The following is an 18432-nucleotide window of genomic DNA, read 5'->3' as shown; positions in this document are numbered from 1 at the left end:
GGCAGCCCCCCAGTACTTCTCTCTCCTGGGGGCCCTGCCAGCCTCAGCTCTGTACTCTTCACAGAAGGGCACCCCAGGGAGGGGGTCACCAAGCCTTTCCAGGGGCGATTCTCTTGGTGATCAGGCTCTTCACAGGCCCTGCTTCTGTAGAACTCTGGAGCCCAGGGACCCACATTATGTTAGCCACCCCCTTTCCACCTCGATGGCTGTGATTCCAGAAGGGGGTGTACTTGCTCAAGGACACGGATACGGGGCTCCTCGGACAGGCAGATGGAGATCTCCTTCCAGCTTTTGGATAAAAATAGCCACGCAGGTGCCAAGTCTGTCCCAGAATCAGCACAGGCTGCTCCTGTTTGGAGACAGTCCCCTCTAAGAGCAGGACACTGTTTGGGGACTTTAACCCCCGGATGCCTGACAGCAGCTGCCCACAGGCTCCGAGGTGCTCCCGCTACCGAACGTAGCCTCCTGCCTGCTCTCCATGGTCCCCAGCCTCATCCAGCAGGACCGGGCTCGCCTCACAGCGGCTGAGCGCTCTGAGGCACAGACCCCACCTGAATCCCCCTGGAAGTTCCTGCTGCCCCTCCCCAGGACCTAGTTCAGGCTCTTAATAGATGGAGCTAAGCTGAATGAATAAATGAGCGAACAAGCAAACGAACGAACGAGGAAACATTCAACACCCCAGATGCCGGCTTTCACACATCCCAGGTGGAAATCCTGGTCTTCATTTGCCTCACCCCTCCCCAGTGCCACCTGTGGGTGGCCTTGAACTTCCGGATGCTGCCATGGGGGTTGGGGGGGCTCCGTGTCTTGCGGCTTTCTTACCTCTGCCTCTAGTTGGCATATAATCGAGTCTCAGCCCGGCTCCCCTTGTAGGAGAAGTTGCTGCAGTGGTCCAGACATCACATCTTTGCACCTCACCACCCGGGAGGAGAGAGACCCTCACCTCCCGCCCATCAATAAATGCCCCAGGCGACAAGCCCACCGGACCCCCGCCTGCCCAGAACACCTTGCACTGCTTGGCTTACCTGATGGGGGGTTCCCCGGGGAAAGTGCTGCTGCAGGATCGGGGATGGGGGTGGGGGCTGGGGGCCGCCAGAGAGCTCTGGCTCTCTGAGCTCACACCCCCGGGGGCTGGTGCAGGGGGGCCCCTCCAAGCTCAGACTGTCCACACCAACACCGGTCTGGCTCACCCAGTCAGGTTGGTAAGCCTCCCTGGGGCTCGGGTCCACCACCCTCTGAGCCGGCTTCCTTCTTTTCCCTCCCCAGCTCCCGGCTGCCCTTCACACCTGTCTACATAGGAAGTGCGATTACGAACATTGTTTGCACTGGTTTCTTCTCTTAGTAGATGTCCTGGTCCCCATATGATCTGCTGCATTCACAGTCACGTTTGGGAGAACAGGCTCACCTATTCCCACCAGAATTGCCTCTGCGTTGGCCCAGCCTGGGCCACACGACTCCAGAAATGCTCAGGAGAAAGGAGATCTCGGGACTGGAAGCCAGCCAAAGACGGGCTTAGAGGGCCACCCTAGGAGCAGTAGAGTCCCAGCCCGCCCAGACAGCCACGGCACCCGTCTCCGTGCGGAGGCAAAGGCCAGGCCTGAAGGGACCCAGGCTGCCCACCCCAGGAAAGGCTCTCAGGCCTGCGTGCGTTCAGTGCCCTGGGATGAAGTCTGCCAGGCTCTGCTCAGCTCTGCGGAGAAGGGAGGACGAGGCAGACGCTGAGTAAGGAAATGCACAGATGCATCTATCATCACAATGGGAGAAAGAGGGAGACGTCCCAGCCTTCAGAGCGTCTGGGGTGAGCCTGTCTTGGCCGTGCTGGGTGTGTCCGTCTGAGCTGTGTCTGGGCCCCAATCCACACCCCGCATCCGTGATCCCTGTCTGCACAGAAACTCAGTACCAAGCTTGTCCCCCGGGTCCACACCCACGTTCCGTGAGCACCTGCCAGGGCAGGGAGCGCCATCCCACTTTACACATGGAGAAACTGAGGCTAAGAGAGGGGAGACTGGCGGCAAGTCTGACTCACATCCAGTCGCTGCACCAAAGTCAAGTGCCCACTTTGATGCTTCAGTAAGACGAAAGCTCGTACCCGGGTTCTCGGCTCCAGAGATGCCACTCGGGAGGAGACTTTCAGCAGGGCCTCTGGAAATTTTTATTTATTGATTCATTCGAGAAGCTGCTGATCCATCAGACACAAATCTCATTCCCCTCTCCCAGGACTGCACATGCACTCAACCTCATTCCAAAATGCTCCATTCCTCCTGCCGCTGTCATCAGCGCTAAGTCTGGAGCCTGCCACAGTATGTTCGCTGGGGCTGCTGTGACCACAGACGAGGTGGGGGCAGGGGGTGCCAAACAATAGAAGTAGATTCTCTTACAGTTCTGGAGGCCAGAAGTCAGACGCCGAGGTGTGGGCACGGCTGGTTCCCCCTGGGGCTCCGAGGGAGGGGTGTGCAGGCCCCTGGCCAGACCCCAATAGTGGCTCGAGCCCCAGGGCTTGAAGACGCACCGGCCCGGCCTCCCTCATGGTCACGTGGCCTTCCCTCTTGTCCTTCTCCTTCTCCTTTCTTGGATGTAGGGTCCCCTCCTAAACCCACGGTGATCTCACCCTGGTAACCTTAATTACATCTGCAAAGTCCCTGTTTCCAAACAGGGGCACAGTCCTGGGTACAAGGGGTTAGGACAGGGACACATCTTCTGGGAGCACTCACTATGGTCAGCCCGTCTCCCAGAGGCAGACTGCTGATGCCCCATTTTACAGATGAGGCAAAGGAAGTGCGGAAGGGTTAAACACCGTTCTGTTCTCAGTGTGGATGCATCCTGGAGCCTGTGAGAGGGGAGGGGGAAGGAGGCGGACTGTCCTTGCCTTGTTCTGGCAGGTGCTGTTTTGGGGTAGACAACACGAGCCAGATGCATCACCTGCTCCCGGAAGGTGAGCCCAAGGCCGCCATGTTTCTCGTGCTGGCGAGGCCTGTGGAGTCGTCAGACTCGTAAGAGAAACAGGGAGCAGAATGGTGGGTGCCAGGGCCTGGGGTGGGGGACTTGCTCAGAAAATGTTCACTGACCCGACCTCCTGAACAAGCAAATGAGCTCACCCGCCAAGGCCCAGCTGGAACGTCACTCCTCTGTGAGAACGAGCCCATCCCAGCAGTACAGCCTGGTCTCCGTGATGGCTCTCTGTACTGGTCACACTCACCCAGCCCTCCCTTGGACCACGGCGACCTCTGTGGCCCATGATCGCTGCAGCAGCACCGGCCAGTGGGAAACCAATGCGAGCCGCGGTGCCATTTAAAATGGTCCAGTCGCCACAGTAAAGATAAGGTAAAGATAAGCAAGTGAACTTAACTTTAGTAATATATATACACATATTGTTTCTTCAGCAAGTTTTATTTATTTTTAAATGCTTATTTAAACTGCGCCTGGGTGGCTCAGTCAGTTGAGCGTCCAACTCTTGACTTTGGCTCAGGTCATGATCTCACGGTTCATGGGATTGAGCCCCACATCGGGCTCTGCACTGACAGCACGGAGCCTGCTTGGGATTCTTGCTCTCCCTTTCTGCCCCTCCATCTCCTTCCCTCCAAATAAATGGATAAACATTTATTTATTTAAATCTTTTATTTTAGAGAGAGTGAGCGAGCGGGGGGGGGGGGGCAGAGGGAGAGAGAGAGAATCTTAAGCAAGCTCCGTCCTCAGTGAAGAGCTTCAAGGGGGGCTGGATCCCATGACCCTGAGATCATGACCTGAGCCAAAATCAAGAGTCAGATGCTCAACCAACTGAGCCACCCAGGGGCCCCAGAAATTGTTTGTTTTTTTAAGTAAGATCCATGCCCAACGTGGGGCTCGATATCCAGAGTCATATGCTCCACCGACTGAGCCAGCTGGAACTGCACCTGGGGGGGGGGGGCTGGCCAGAGGCCCTGTGCTCTGTGGAGACACCCCCCAGGGCCCCTCGAGGTATTCTAAGGGTGCCCCAAATCCCTGTAAGGGAAGCCCTGGGAGCCATGTCTGGCAGACCGCAACACTCGCTTCCTGTTAGCGTTATTTGGTAAAAGGGCCGGGCCCACAACCGCACTCGCTCAGCACATCTACTGGCCCAGGTCCACTGTGCCAGGCGGTGAGACGAGGCAGGGGTGGGGGCGGGGAAGACGGAGATAAAGACAGACACAACTGCCCCTCCGGAGGCCGCGTCCAACGGATGGCGAGATTCTGGGGTTTTCAGCCACACGCAGCAGGACCCTGTGCTGACGGGAGGTCCCGCTTTCTTTCTTTTTTCTTTTTTAAATGTTTATTTATTTTGAGAGAGGGCACGAGTGGAGGAGGGGCAGAGGGAGAGGGAGAGAGAATCTCAAGCGGACTCTGCACTGTCAACGCAGAGTCCGATGCGGGGCTCGATCCCACGAACCGTGAGACCACAACCTGAGCCCAGATGAAGAGTCGACGCTGAACCCACTGAGCCACCCAGGGGCCCCGTGAGGAGGTCCCACCTGCCGTCTGGAAGGACGGACTCCGGCCACGGAGCAGGAGCTGGGGCCGTAGGGGTGGCTCTGAGAGGCGTCCCCGCCGGGGTGGACGTCCCCAGCAGCACAGCCAGGCCTGGGAGGTGCTGAGGACGTGCCGGGATGCTGGTTTCTCTCTAAAATAAAAATCTTGTCCGCCCACTGGTTCTTCTGGCAAATGGCCTACCTAACCTTCCACGAGCCAGTGCCACTGCCTACACCTCTGGCTGTGAGTTCATCTCCACTCTGCACCAAACCGTGGGGTCTGTTTTGATGGCAAACTCATCTCTGGGCGCGTGTGTGCAGGGGCTGGGGGAGCACGAATAACCCCAAATACCTGGACAGAAGCCACCCCTGGAAATCTGCCGACCTCATCCCTCCATCTCGTCCCCTCCTCCAGGGGCTCTTCCTGTACTTTTCCACCCAAGGACTGACTGAGGACAAAGTAGACGATCATCGCTGCGAATCAATAGCCAGTGGCTACAAATGTAGCTTGAAGCAGCCTGCACATTTTTGGAAGATTGATCAATTCGTTTTCAATGGCATGAAAGGAAAGAAATGACTTTCCTGGAAGACCAGTGGGGTGAGCAGGACATCTGAGAAGGGGTGCTGTCCGGCAAGGAGGATGGCGGTCCCCACCATGGGCACAGGACACTGGGGTCACGAGACGGGTGGGTGGCCCAACAGGGCTCTCTCCTCCACTGCTCCTCTATTCCCAGTGCCTCGAGCAGGGCCTGGCACGCAGTAGGTCGAATCGATGTGGCAGGAACGACCCCGCTGTCCTCACAGAACCCCAGACGGAACGCCATCACATGCCCTTTGCTGCGAGGGTGCAGCACGCGTGAACTTTGAGGATTCCCAGTTCCAGGGGCACCTGGCGGGCTCAGTCAGTAGGGCATGCAACTCTTGATCTCAGGGTCATGAGTTCAAGCCCCACATTGGGCACAGAGCTTTCTTAAAAAAAAAAAAAAAAGAATAAAAATAAACAAAGGAACAAATACCGTATGATTTCATTCACATGCAGTCCCTAGTGTATTCCAATTCACAGAGACAGAAAGGAGAAGACTGGCTGCCAGGGGCTGGAAACGGGGATGAGAGTTAGTGTTTAATGGGGACAGAGCTTCCGGCTGGGGAGAGGAAAGGGTGTTGGAGACAGAAGGTGGTGACAGGAGCGCGACAGTGGGAATGTGCCTCATGCCGTGGGGCCGCGCTGCTGAGGGGGCATCTCGCGGGACAGCAGCAGCCTGGCGGGCTTGGCTAGGCGGAGAGGGAAATGTGGCTGTGACACAAACCCCCAGCCCCCACTGGGACCCCTGTCACATGGGCTTTGTGAGCAAGAACCCCCCAGCCTCCCCTTTGGGGAAACTGACTCTCCATAAAGAGTAGCAGTCTACGCCTTCCTGCACAGTTTTAATTTGCTAACCAGAGACCTTTGTTAAGTGTCAGAACATGGCTAATCGTGTTTTACTTTTGTTTTTAAAAACGGAACAGGGGCGCCTGGGTGGCGCAGTCGGTTAAGCATCCGACTTCAGCCAGGTCACGATCTCGCGGTCCGTGAGTTCGAGCCCCGCGTCGGGCTCTGGGCTGATGGCTCAGAGCCTGGAGCCTGTTTCCGATTCTGTGTCTCCCTCTCTCTCTGCCCCTCCCCCGTTCATGCTCTGTCTCTCTCTGTCCCAAAAATAAATAAAAAACGTTGAAAAAAATTAAAAAAAAAAAAAAAAAAAACGGAACAAAGGGACGCCTGGGTGGCTCAGTCGGTCTGACTCTTGATTTTGGCTCCGGTCATGATCTCAGGGTTTGTGGGATCGAGCCCTGAGTTGGGCTCTGTGCTGACAGCAGGGAGTTGGCTTGAGATTCTCTCTCCCGCCCCCCTTCTGTCCCTCCCCTGCTCACGTGCTCTCTCTCTCTCAAAAGTAAAATACATAAATAAAAATAAAAATAAAATTTAAAAACAGAAAAAAGCAGGGATGCCTGGCTAGCTCAGTCAGTGGAGCATGCAACTCTTTTTGTTGTTGTTGTCGTTTTAGTTTATTTTGAGAGTGTTGCGTATGTGTACGAGCAGGGGAGGGGCAGAGAGAGACGGAGAGAGAGAATCCCAAGTAGGCTCTGTGCTGTCAGTGTGGAGCCCAACTTGGGGCTTGAACCCACAAACCATGAGATCACGACCTGAGCTGAAACTGGCTCAGGAGAGCCCTCTCTTACCCTGATACTCCGTGGACAATTCCTGAAGATCCCTTGCGTGTTGACAGCTATGGGACATGCAGGGAACCAAAGGGAACCAAAGGCATTTCCTACTTAGACTCTGGACTGGGGGGTTCCCAACCCAGCGGGAGTTGGCTTTCCGCCTTCCCCTGCAGAGGCCCCGCGGTGCCCAGGAGCTGGCTCAAGGACACCCTTACTAGTCACTGTGAGTTGAGCAAGCACTTGTGAGAGGCCAGATGCACGCCGAACCCACCCGGCCACCTCGGCCAGGGTGCCAGGTGTGTATCCTCCCAGCCAAGGGAGCGGAGGCCGAGGGATGGGCCGCAAGGCAGACAAGCCAGCTCCGGAGGGCTACTCCAGTGCTATTATGTCGTAAGGACACCTGGCTGTCCCTCCCAGAGGCGGACTTCCCCAATATATTAGGACTGAGGCAAGACAAGGAACGACACCGTGATCAGACTTCCTGTTGTCACTGACCCCTGAGGCCCCTGCATTTCTGATGGCTACACCTGGACCTGCTTTTCTTGGAGAAACACAAGCAATGAAAAGACCAATGTTGGGGCACCTGCCGGCTTAGTCGGTAGATCTAAGGTTTTAAGTTCTTGGGGTCTTAAGTTCAAGCCCCACGTTACGTGTAGACATTACTTAAAAATCAAATCTTTGAAAAAAAAACAACAACAACACCACTAGGGCTCCTGGGTGGCTCAGTCCGTTGAGTATTTGACTCTTGATTTCTGCTCAGGCCATGATCTCACAGTTTGTGCGTGTGAGCCCCCCATCGGGCTCCGTGCTGGCAGTGCAGGACCTGCTTGGGATTCTCTCTCCCTCCCTCTCTCTCTCTCTGCCCCTCCCTTACGTGTGTACACGCGTGCACTCTCTCTCTCTTAAAAATAAACAAATAAACTTTAAAACAAACCAACAAACGAAAACGCAAAACACGAATGCTTACAAATGGCACCTAACACACAGAGGGGGAAAGAGACCCAATTTTATTTTATTTTTTAACTCAGAAAACAGAAACATTAAATATATCAGAGACATTTTCAGGGAAAAGCTGTATAAAATATGTCCCTGAGCTAATCTTCATTCTATAATTATTTGAAGTCCACAAAAATAATTTACTTGAATATGGTTATGACGGGAAATCATTTTTTTTTAAACTTATTTATTTGAGAGAGAGATTGCAAACAGGGAAGTGGCAGAGAGAGAGGAAAAGAGAGAATCCCAAGCAGGCTCCATACAGAGCCCAATGTGAGGCTTGAACTCACGAACCACAAGATCATGACCTGAGTGGAAATCAAGAGTCAGACGCTTAACCAACTGAGCCACCCAGGAGCCCCTGGAGACATCTGACTTCCTTCCCCCTACCTGTGCCCGGAGCTCATTTGAATAAGCTTGTGTTCCTCGAAGCCTCAAGAGGCTCGCCTCTAGGAGCCAAGAGCATGTCAAGAAAACCAGCAGGGGCGCCTGGGGGGCTCGTTGGTTGAGCGTCCTACTTTGGTTCAGGTCACGATCTCACAGTTTGTGGGTTCGGGCCCCGTGTCGGGCTCTGTGCTGACAGCTTGGAGCCCAGAGCCTGCTTCAAGTTCTGTGTCTCCCTCTCTCTTTGCCCCTCCGCCACTCGTGCTGTCTCTTTGTCTGTCTCTTTGTCTCAAAAAAAAAAAATACATATTAAAAATACATAAGCAAATAAAATAATTTTTAAAAATTAAAAAAAATTGATGTGCAAAAATAATTCATAACAATACCACTGCAAGTTGCTGTTTATTCCAATGTCCCAGCATTTAGGGCAAAGACCATCTTCAAACAACCTGACGGTCAGCCAGTGAGTTTGATGGGATAAAGGAAGAACTAAAAACTCGCTCACACGGGACCCCAATCCTGCCGGCTGTCTGAGCACGCACACAGTGCCACCCACGCCGGCCACGGGCTGAGAATCCCAGCGGAGCAGAGGTGTGATGTGAAGAAACGACGTGATGTTATTTCTGTGACACCCCGAGGTCCACGCTGCTCGGTGCGTGCACTCCACCCCGCAGGGACCTGTTAACAGGAAGCTGGCGAACGGGGCACGGAGCATGAACACCTGGGCAGCGCTCTCCTGGGCAGACACGAGGCCCGCGAGGCTCTCACGTGACCCCCACTCCTCCACGCGGCCTTTAAGGCCTCCACGGGTGGGGGGGTGCCATGTTTCCTCCGCCTCCCGCGTTTTCTCGGGGCAAACCGTCTTTGCCGGCAGCAGCTTAGAAGCCACAGAGACCTAGGCTTCTGACTGTATTATCATGCCTCACCCTGTGACAGACTGTCTGCCAAGTGGCTTCAGTGAAGTCCCCATCTGCCCTCAGCGGACACACTCCCTAACGCGGCCTGGCTCCGAAGGCCACCTCCCTGTTGCTGCGGCAGGTGTCCCTCCTGCCGGCTGTGACTCCCCCATGTCACAGGGCTCCAGAAGAGAAGACAAAGAGAGCCTCGGCACTTTATAATATGTAATCTTATTTTCTGGTAAACTCTACCCCCAATGTGGGGCTCGAACTCACAACCCCAAGATCAAGAGTCACGTGCTCAAAGACGACACCCAGCTGGCCAACTGACACATGAAAAATTGCTCAACATCACTTATCATCAGGGAAATACAAATCAAAACCACAATGAGATACCACCTCACACCTGTCAGAATGGCTCACATAACATGAACAACTCAGGCAGCAACAGATGTTGGCGAGGATGCGGAGAGAGAGGATCTCTTTTGCACCGTTGGTGGGAATGCAAGCTGGTGCAGCCACTGTGGAAAACAGTGTGGAGGTTCCTCAAAAAATTAAAAATAGAACTACCCTAGGGCCCAGCAATTGCACTACTAGGCATTTATCCACAGGATGCAGGTGTGCTGTTTCTAAGGGACACACGCACCCCCATGTTTACAGCAGCCCTATCAACAGTAGCCAAAGTATGGAAAGAGCCTAAATGTCCACCAATGGATGAGTAGATAAAGAAGATGTGGTATATGTATACAGTGGAGTATTACTCGACAATCAAAAAGAACGAAATCTTGCCATTTGCAACTACGTGGATGGAACTGGAGGGTATTATGCTAAGTGAAACGAGTCAGTGAGAGAAAGACAAAAATCATAGGACTTCACTCATATGAGGACTTTACGAGACAAAACAGGTGAACACAAGGGAAGGGAAACAAAAATAAGATAAAAACAGGGAGGGGGACAAAACAGAAGAGACTCATAAAGATGGAGAATAAACTGAGGGTTGCTGGAGGGGTTGTGGAAGGGGGGATGGGCTAAATGGGGGAGGGGCACTAAGGAATCTACTCCTGAAATCACCGTTGCACTAGATGCTGCCTTGGATGTAAATTAAAAAAAAAAAAAAGAGTCACATGCTCTAAAGACTGAGCCAGCCAGGTGCCCCCATGCAATCCTGTTTTAAATAATGCTGATTTAAAAAGAATTTGGAAAACAAGGGATGTGGTCCATCAGCAAGGTGTTCAGGAAAACTTTGGAAACCGAGGCTCCACCTCACTGGGGTAAACAGAGGCAAGTTCTCCGAAGGTGCCTCTGCCGTCACCTGACGTCTCTCTGACACAGAAGCGGCGCCTGCTTTCACGTCCGCAGGTGCAAGTGTCCCAGGACAGCTGCGTTCCGTCAGCACTGACCGGGGTTGTCCAGCAACCCCCGGCCGCTGGTCACGTGAGGGTGGGGTACGGTTCACTCGGCAGCCAGCTTCCAAATCACTCCCGTCAGTGGAGTCAAATTTGCAGATCAAGTACACGAATATTTTTATATTATTCTATTTCAAATTGGTAGAATTCAAAACACAGAAAACAGTACACAAAAACACTGGTTTTATTTAATAGCATGTCCGTGACCCAGGGCCAGCTTGGGATCCACAGTCGGGAGAGTCACACGGCCTACGGCTCACCAGGACCCCCGTTCTCCCGGTCCACCCTGTCCTGACACAAGCCAAGGGCCCCCACAGGGGAGGTGCGGGCGTCCGTTCACGTACAGGTTTTCAGAGCCCTTGTAAAATGAACCGCTCAAGCAGCTGCTTCTGGTGGAAACTCGGGACACCAGTGGGGGGTCAGGGTGGGCTCCTAAGTGCTGGTCTTCCTTTGCTTTGGTCTCAGCTTGTTCCAAACCCTCTCCAGGGCCACTTTTCCCATGAAGAAGGTGATGGCAAAATTACGCTTGTACCAGTCTCTGTGGAGGAACCAGACGAGCACACGTGATGCCCCAGTAACTGAGGACCAGCACCCCAGCCTCTGAGGGGAGTTCCCAGCCAAAAGGCAAGTCCTCCTGACTATCCCCACCTTTCCTCACTGCCTCTTCCTTTTTCTGCCCTCATTAAAGCTAACCTGTCCCTAAAAGCCTTCCCTCCTTCCTCCTGGATTTTCTTTTTTTTTTTAAATTTTTTTTTTCAACGTTTTTTATTTATTTTTGGGACAGAGAGAGACAGAGCATGAACGGGGGAGGGGCAGAGAGAGAGGGAGACACAGAATCGGAAACAGGCTCCAGGCTCCGAGCCATCAGCCCAGAGCCCGACGCGGGGCTCGAACTCACGGACCGCGAGATCGTGACCTGGCTGAAGTCGGACGCTTAACCGACTGTGCCACCCAGGCGCCCCTCTCCTGGATTTTCATCAGGGCCCCCCAGGCTATCACAAGAGAGTAAGGCTCAGCACGTGAACCCCCACCTTTGCCCATTCCGCTGCAATCCTCCTCTGGTTTTTGCCAAGAGACTCCAGAAAAGGAGATTGGGGCCTCAAGACTTCCGTGGCATTCCTGGGGAGCCACAATCGTTGAGTGTGGCAGGACTCCGTGGGGACCATCCTGGTTTGGGGCCTTATTTGCGTGAGAAGCGCAAAGTACTCCATCGGGAGAAGTTAATCTGTCACAAGTGCCAACGTCATAAAGCTGCACATCCTCTTTTTCTAAACAATCTGAGCTTCTGTGTCTCTAAATAGAGAATTCCAGGGCTTCCTCTAAATATTGGGGTGGAGTTCACCAACAGCCACGGGCTCACTTGCCTGTGAGTTACTGTACAAAACTTGCAAATTCGCCCCACTGCTGAATGGGCAAAGCTTGGGAAGTTTCCACAACAGAAGGCACACATTCCAGACTCTCAATGCTAAGCCTCTGGAAGCTGAAATGTCCATAAGTACCGATGCTTTTCAGCCAAATGAACTCATGAGTGAACACGGAACTTCTAGTCCAGACTGGACGCAAATGACTTACTGAGTCCAGGACAAAAGGAAGCAAAACGACCACGGGCTCCAAAGAAGCGACAGCAAGAGGTAAGGACGCTCGTTTTCTGGAGCCTCTGTGTTGGCTGAAGAGACAATCTCCCTCCTCGCGAGAACGATCTTGCGTTTCTATCCACTTAAGTGATGTTATAAATGGGAAGCAGTGCCCTAAATAAACACGGCTTCCAGAAAGAGAAAACCGGTACCCCATCGAGACGGCAGTTCCTGGGTTACTAAGGAAAAGCCAGATTCCACTCCACCGACGCTCTGACAAAGCGCAGGGAAACTAAACTCTCCCTGTTTCCATGGGGAAGGCAGGGGCAGGGTGGCGTGGGCGCGGAAGGGGGCACTGACGCTCCCCTGCCGCCTGACCCGGGGTGGGGCTGGTCCTCCTCTCCTCTCAGCACACACGCTCGGGCCCACATCACAACTCACACTGGCCTGACGTTATGACCTAGCTGGTTCAGAGTAACACGGGACCGCAGGAGTGCCACTGTGCTCGTGCTGCCAGACCCCTGTCCGAGGGGCGGCCTCTCGAGCTCGCCCAGCCTCACCCACCACCACCGTCCTTTAGATCTTACCTGCCCTGCCTGACTGACACCGGCACTGTCACCTTCTATTTTATTAAGTTTATTTCTATTTATTTTGAGAGTGGGGTGGGGGGCACAGAGAGAGGGAGAGAGAGGATCCCAAGCAGGCTCCGTGCTGTCGGCACGGAGCCGGATGCGGGGCTCGAACTCACCAACGGTGATATCATGAACTGAGCCGAAATCAAGGGTCAGATGTTTAACTGAGTCCCCCGCCAGGCTATCATTTTAAACGAGGTCTTCTATGAACCCCTCTCACCCCCGACTCATACACCCTTTACATATTTCCTGTGATCTGGTTGGTACTAAGTACGGGGGTCTGCCTAGATTCGCTCCGTGTTCTAGTAAGAACGCCTCACAGGTGCTGCCCAATACTTCGTCCTGCACCGTGCAGAGGCAGCTGGCCCAGTGTGCGCAGCAAGAGAAGACACGGGGTGAGGGGCCATCACCCCATCCCGCGCCCTGCAAAGCCCCGCCCGCCTTCCTGCCCGCTGGTTTCAGCAGCTGTGGGGCACCGCTGCCCACACCTATTATTTCCCTGGGAAAATGTTAATTCTCCGACTCCACCGCTCCTTCTGCATCAGCTGTCAACCCACAAAGAAAAATGCTCCTTCACGTGGTTCCCCTGAAACAGTCGATGCAGGAAAGGTGTGAATTCTCTGGGTGCTTTTACTGATCAATTTGCAGAACGAGTTGGCGGACTAGCAGTGTGCGGAGGGGACCGAGCTCCTCGGCCTCGCTATGACGGCAAAGGTCTCTGCAGATTCGGTATACTTTTAATCCACTACGGTCATTTCCTTTGTGCGGCTGAAACGGCCTCACCCCTAGCCTAAGGGAGCCCCTCCAGTAGGCCCCTGTGCCGTTCTCATGTGACCCCGCCAGTCTCTGGGCCTCCTCTTTGACACAAGGTGTCTTGCCTCGTCGTGTGCTGTTCCCACCGCAGACCTGCTTCTCTAAGGAGTCCAGGTTCCCCTTAGTGGAAAGTGCTGTTTAGAACTGTCGAGGGGCATCTGGGTGGCTCAGTCCGTTGAGCGTCCAACTTTTGATTTCCGCTCAGGTCTTGATCCCAGGGTCGTGGGATCAAGTCCTGCGTTGGGCTCCATGCTGGGGTGGAGCCTGCTTAAGATTCTCTCCCCCCATTGCCCCTCTCTCCTGCTCACACTCTCAAACAAGTAAACAAATAAATTAAATAATGTAAAATAAACTTCAAAAAAAGAACCTGCTGTCAGAGCACTAGGGGTGCAAACCGTTATGGGGTGGCCACGCAAATAACTGTAAGCCGTCCATTTTATTTAAAAGTACGAAAACTAAAAAAAAAATTTAAAAAAACTAAAAACAAACAAACAAACAAAATAAATAAAAAAAATAATAAAAGTACGAAAACTAAGTTTACAGCAATGTCTACCTTTAACATAAACATCAATGTCACTAAATTCAGGTAAGAAAATAATCCTACCCAATATGAATATGATATTCAAAATTTTAGAAAAAAAGTAAGCACTTACCTGTTATAACACATGTGTTTCTGAAAATTTTTACTTAAAAATTCCTTGTAAAAGTCAGCCATTTCTTCTGCATCTAATGTTGCTTTCTGACCTGAAAATTAATTTCAACTTAAACATTAAGACTTAAGAAGAAGAGACCCACAAACTACTATTGATCTAACAAAGGAGGTCAGCAAGATCAAAATGCAAACATCAACTGCATCTTTCTATCTATACACTAGCAATAAACAATCCAAAAATGAAATCAAGAAACAATAATTTCAGGGGTGCCGGGCTGGCTCAGTCAGTAGAGCATGCAACCCTTTATCTAGGGGTTGTGAGTTGAAGCCCCACATTGTGCATAGAGTTTAGTTAATAAAAATGTACATATATTAAAAAAAAAAAGAATACCATTTACAATATCACCAGAAACAATAAAAGACTTAGGAATAAATCTGAAAGGAAGTGTTAAGACCTACACACTGCAAACTACAAAACACATTAAGAAATAAAAGACCTGAACGGAAAGACGTTCCACGTTCATGGTTTTAAGGACTGCAGACTGCCGAGATGGGCAGCACGCCCAAGCTGACCTACAGATACAATACAATCCCCATCAAAATCCCAGCTGGCTTTTTGGCAGAAACTGAGGAGCAGATCCGAAAATGCAGAGAAACCCATCAGCCGACACAATCTTGAAAAAGAAAAGGGGTGCCTGGGTGGCTCAGCCAGGTAGGTGTCCAGCTTCGGCTCAGATCATGACCCCACGGCTCAATTTCTTCACCACTGAGGCAAGCACAGGTGTGCGTCTCCCAATACACAGCCCGCGACGCGCTTCGTCACGTCCCCTCAAATGCCTTGAAGCTTCTAACGAGAAACGTGAGCCACCCGTAGAGGGGAATGCATCCTGGCTCAACAGCGCACCCTCCCGCCCTGGCCCGGGGTAGGTGCCGGCCTAACCAGTCCATCTGGGAGTCGGTGAGCACACGCTCAACCAGGTGACACACGGGGACTAACCCGGCCACCTCCATGGTCCTCCCTGTGTGGTGGGAGATGCCGACCGCGGCGCCGGCCCCTAGGGCTCCCCCATCCCCCCCAGGTTTGAAAAGGCCACACAGGACAGCAACCAGCCTGCCAAGAGAAATGCGGCCAGACAGCAGCCCACAGGCCAGTCTCAGGACACCCAGTGATGGCTCGGAGGTGAAGACACTCTGGCTTCAGAGTGTTTGAAGCCCAAACAGGCGCTCGGACCTCTGCCCCCGGGCTCTTGCACGCGTAGAGAGGCCCACGTTCGAGCTCCTGCCTCAGGTGTAGCACGCTTGCCCCTGGAAGACGCCGCCTCCGGGCAGAGGCCACGTTTCCCGGCCGCACTGCCGAGGTCGATGCTGCAACCCCAGCGGGGTTTGGGGGGGATGGGCTGGGAGGGTAACCCAAGGGCACGTTTCCACAGAAACAGGAGCGAAGGTGCTGACCTTTGACGCATATGACACGGAAGCAAGCCCTCAGATGGCACGGTCCAAGCGTGTGTCTGTCGGCGCACAGAGGACAAGGACACGTCCCTTCCACAACATAACCAAGGACCTGCCTGAGTCAACAGCAGTATTTTCCACATGTTCGTTCTCACTCCTCTGACCCAGCCTCCTGCAGCTCCTCAAATCCTCCATCTGGGGTCTCTTCCCTCATCTAGAAGATTCTCTCTCAAATCTCCCCTAGCTGTCTTCTCCTCAGACAGGCCTCTGTGAGGCCCTGTTAAGATGCCCGCTCCCCTTCAATTCCAGGTTGTTTTTCTTCCAGGGGCCGACGACAGACCCCGAGGCCTAGTATTCACAGGGCTACCTGTCGGTTGGCCCCACTCCCAGCCCACACTGGAATGTCCGCTCCCTGAGGGCAAGGCCACAGCTGTCTCATCCAGTATGAGGTCCCAGTGCCTAGTGTGGCACACAGAAGGAGTTCGACAGCTACCTCGCATCAACACATGGCCAGATGCTAAGTGGGACAAGAAAGAGAACAGCCAGCCGCCCGAGGAGGGGAGGGTAGCCGAAGGCTCCCAGAGAAGGCGACGTGTAGGCTGGGTCTTAAAGGATGAGTAGGAGCCCACGAGGCAGAGAAGGGAGAGAATGGGTCAGAAGCCGGGGACCGGCACAGAGGGAAACAAAGGGTCTGGAGAGGCATAGATGTGGCCGAACAGAGTGAGCGAGGAGGAGGGTGGGCAGGGCTCGAGCGTGGTGAGGGGACCAGGGAGGAGCCCCCGGCTTCAGGCAGGAGGAGCAGCCAGGCCGGCCCAAGAGCGTTAGTGTCCTCTGAACGATGGGTCCTGGAGGGACAGCACGTGTGCACGCTCGAGTCAGCATCCCAGCACATCTGTCTGCACCCCCACGTGAGGACCCGACGAGGCGCCCCAGCGGCAGCGGTTAGCGGCCCCGCGGAGCTCCGTCCCTCGCTGGCTGCTGGCCCAGGACTGTGGGTTCTCTCATCTAGAACGTGGGTCAGAACAGCACGCATCGTGAGGCTGCTCTGAGACAGAATGGGTGGCAGCCAGTGTGACGGGTGACACGGGGCCTGGCACGGAACGCACCCTTGTCACCACCGCTGGCGGGACAGCAGGAGCCCCGGGCTCTAAGGACAGGCAGGTGCCAGCTTCAGCTGCTGGTCTGGTTTGGTGTCTTGTGCAAACACCCCACAGCCAGAGCTCAGCATAAAGCAGAAGCCACGTAAATGTCTGCTGAGCAACTCGGCTTCCGCGTCTATCGACACTGCAGCGGGCTACTGCGCTCGGATGAAACTAAGCAAAGAAAGGGAGGTAGGATAACCCAGTTCATTACACATTTGCTAAAAACCACGTGGGGGTTTATGACTGCAAGTAAATCTATCTCCATGGCGTGCCTTCTTCCCACTGCGTGAACACTTTAGCAACCAAAGAAATTAGAGGCAAGAATCTTCCCACCATACTGCTGCCCTACAAATGAGACTCAATTTGGGGACATGCAGAGCTGAAATCAGGGTATTCCGCTTTTGCACTGGAAATTCAGTAATTTTCTACACTGCTGCAGAATATTCCAGTGAACATCCACTGAGTGGGCCACCTTAGCCTTACCCAGTCCGCGATTACTAGAATTATATACTCCCCCCTTTTTTAAAAGATAATGCTGCAAGGAACCTACAGCTACCTCTTCGGTTTTCCTCTAGAATGCATTCTTAGATATCCTGTGCGTCACAATTTCCCTGCTTCTTGGCAGGGGTGCTGCCTACAGGGGCATCCTCTGGAAAGACGGCTGGAAATTTCCCCTGCCGCGGACCACCTACGAGCACTGTATTGGACTATAACTCTAACTCCACCAGCACGGAGTGTAACCACTGAAGGCACCCCCTGAATTCAGCAAGCACAAAATGATGCCCAGTTGCTGTTCTGATACACATCGTAATCTGCAGTCACATTACTCACCTACAGGTATTTTGTTGTTTCTACGACCCCGTTAACGCTCTTCACAAAGACTGCCCCTGTCGCCTCTGTTCTATCATCTGCTGTTCACGCTTAACCTGCTTCCTGGATGCTGACCCTTTGTTCCAGCCCTCTGCTTTCCCAGACACCGCTTGCAATTGAGCACACAACTCTGGATCTTGGGGTTGTGAGTTCGAGCCCCACGTTGACTGAGGGTACAGACGGCCTAAAAATAAAATCTTAACAAAAAAAGAGGTCCTCACTTACATAGAAGGCAGTTTTCATGTTCTCCTGTCTTTCTACCTTTACTGTCGAGCTTAAAGAACCACCATTCCTCCAGACAACGGAGACTCAGTTGTGTTCCATCAGACCTTCTACAACTGGCAGCTACGTGTTTAACTCTTAACCCACAAATAATTGATTTTTTTTAAATGTTTATGTATTTATTTTGAGAGCAGGGGGAGGGGCAGAGAGACAGGGAGAGAGACAGACTCCCAAGCTGTCAGCACAGGGCCAGTATGAGGTCCCAGTATGTGGGACTCAAGCCACAAACCATGAGATCGTGACCTGAGCCTAAATCAAGAGTCAGACACTTTAACCAACTGAGTCACCCAGGCGGTTTTTTAAATTAATTGATTTTTCATAATTAGCTTTGTGATCCATTTGGAATATATTTGTATTATAGGGGTCATGAATCCAAATTTACTCTCGAGTCAAAAATAGTTTCTTCATTAACATTTTTATTTTATTTTTTACATTTTATTTATTTTTGATAGATGGAGACAGAGCTTGAGCAGAGGAGGGGCAGAGAGAGAGGGAGACACAGAATCAGAAGCCGGCTCCAGGCTCCGAGCTGTCAGCACAGAGCCCGATGCGGGGCTCAAACTCACAGACTGCGAAATCATGACCTGAGCCGAAGTCGGACGCTTAACCGACTGAGCCACCCAGGTGCCCCATTTCCATTAACATTTATTAAACAA

The 18432-nt window shown here is 53.0% G+C and overlaps 1 protein-coding gene across 1 annotated transcript in view; it reads right to left on the bottom strand.

The window, feature by feature from the left end:
* Nucleotides 1–10528: 10528 nt before the first annotated feature.
* LOC125167699 (cytochrome c oxidase assembly factor 8) overlaps nt 10529–18432 on the bottom strand; it is a 28703-nt gene continuing 20799 nt past the window's right edge. Inside the window, exons 4-5 of the mRNA XM_047862220.1 lie at nt 14035–14125; nt 10529–10900 (exon numbers count right to left, since the gene is read on the bottom strand). Coding sequence (XP_047718176.1) covers nt 10795–10900; nt 14035–14125 — 197 coding nt within the window. The 3' untranslated portion in view covers nt 10529–10794. The remainder of the gene's footprint in view (nt 10901–14034; nt 14126–18432) is intronic.

The sequence above is a fragment of the Prionailurus viverrinus genome, chromosome B3 (genome assembly GCF_022837055.1).
Source record: "Prionailurus viverrinus isolate Anna chromosome B3, UM_Priviv_1.0, whole genome shotgun sequence".
In the NCBI taxonomy this organism is placed as follows: Eukaryota; Metazoa; Chordata; class Mammalia; order Carnivora; family Felidae; genus Prionailurus; species Prionailurus viverrinus.
The sequence above is the reverse complement of the archived record's forward strand: the minus strand, read 5'-3'. Positions and strand labels throughout refer to the sequence as shown.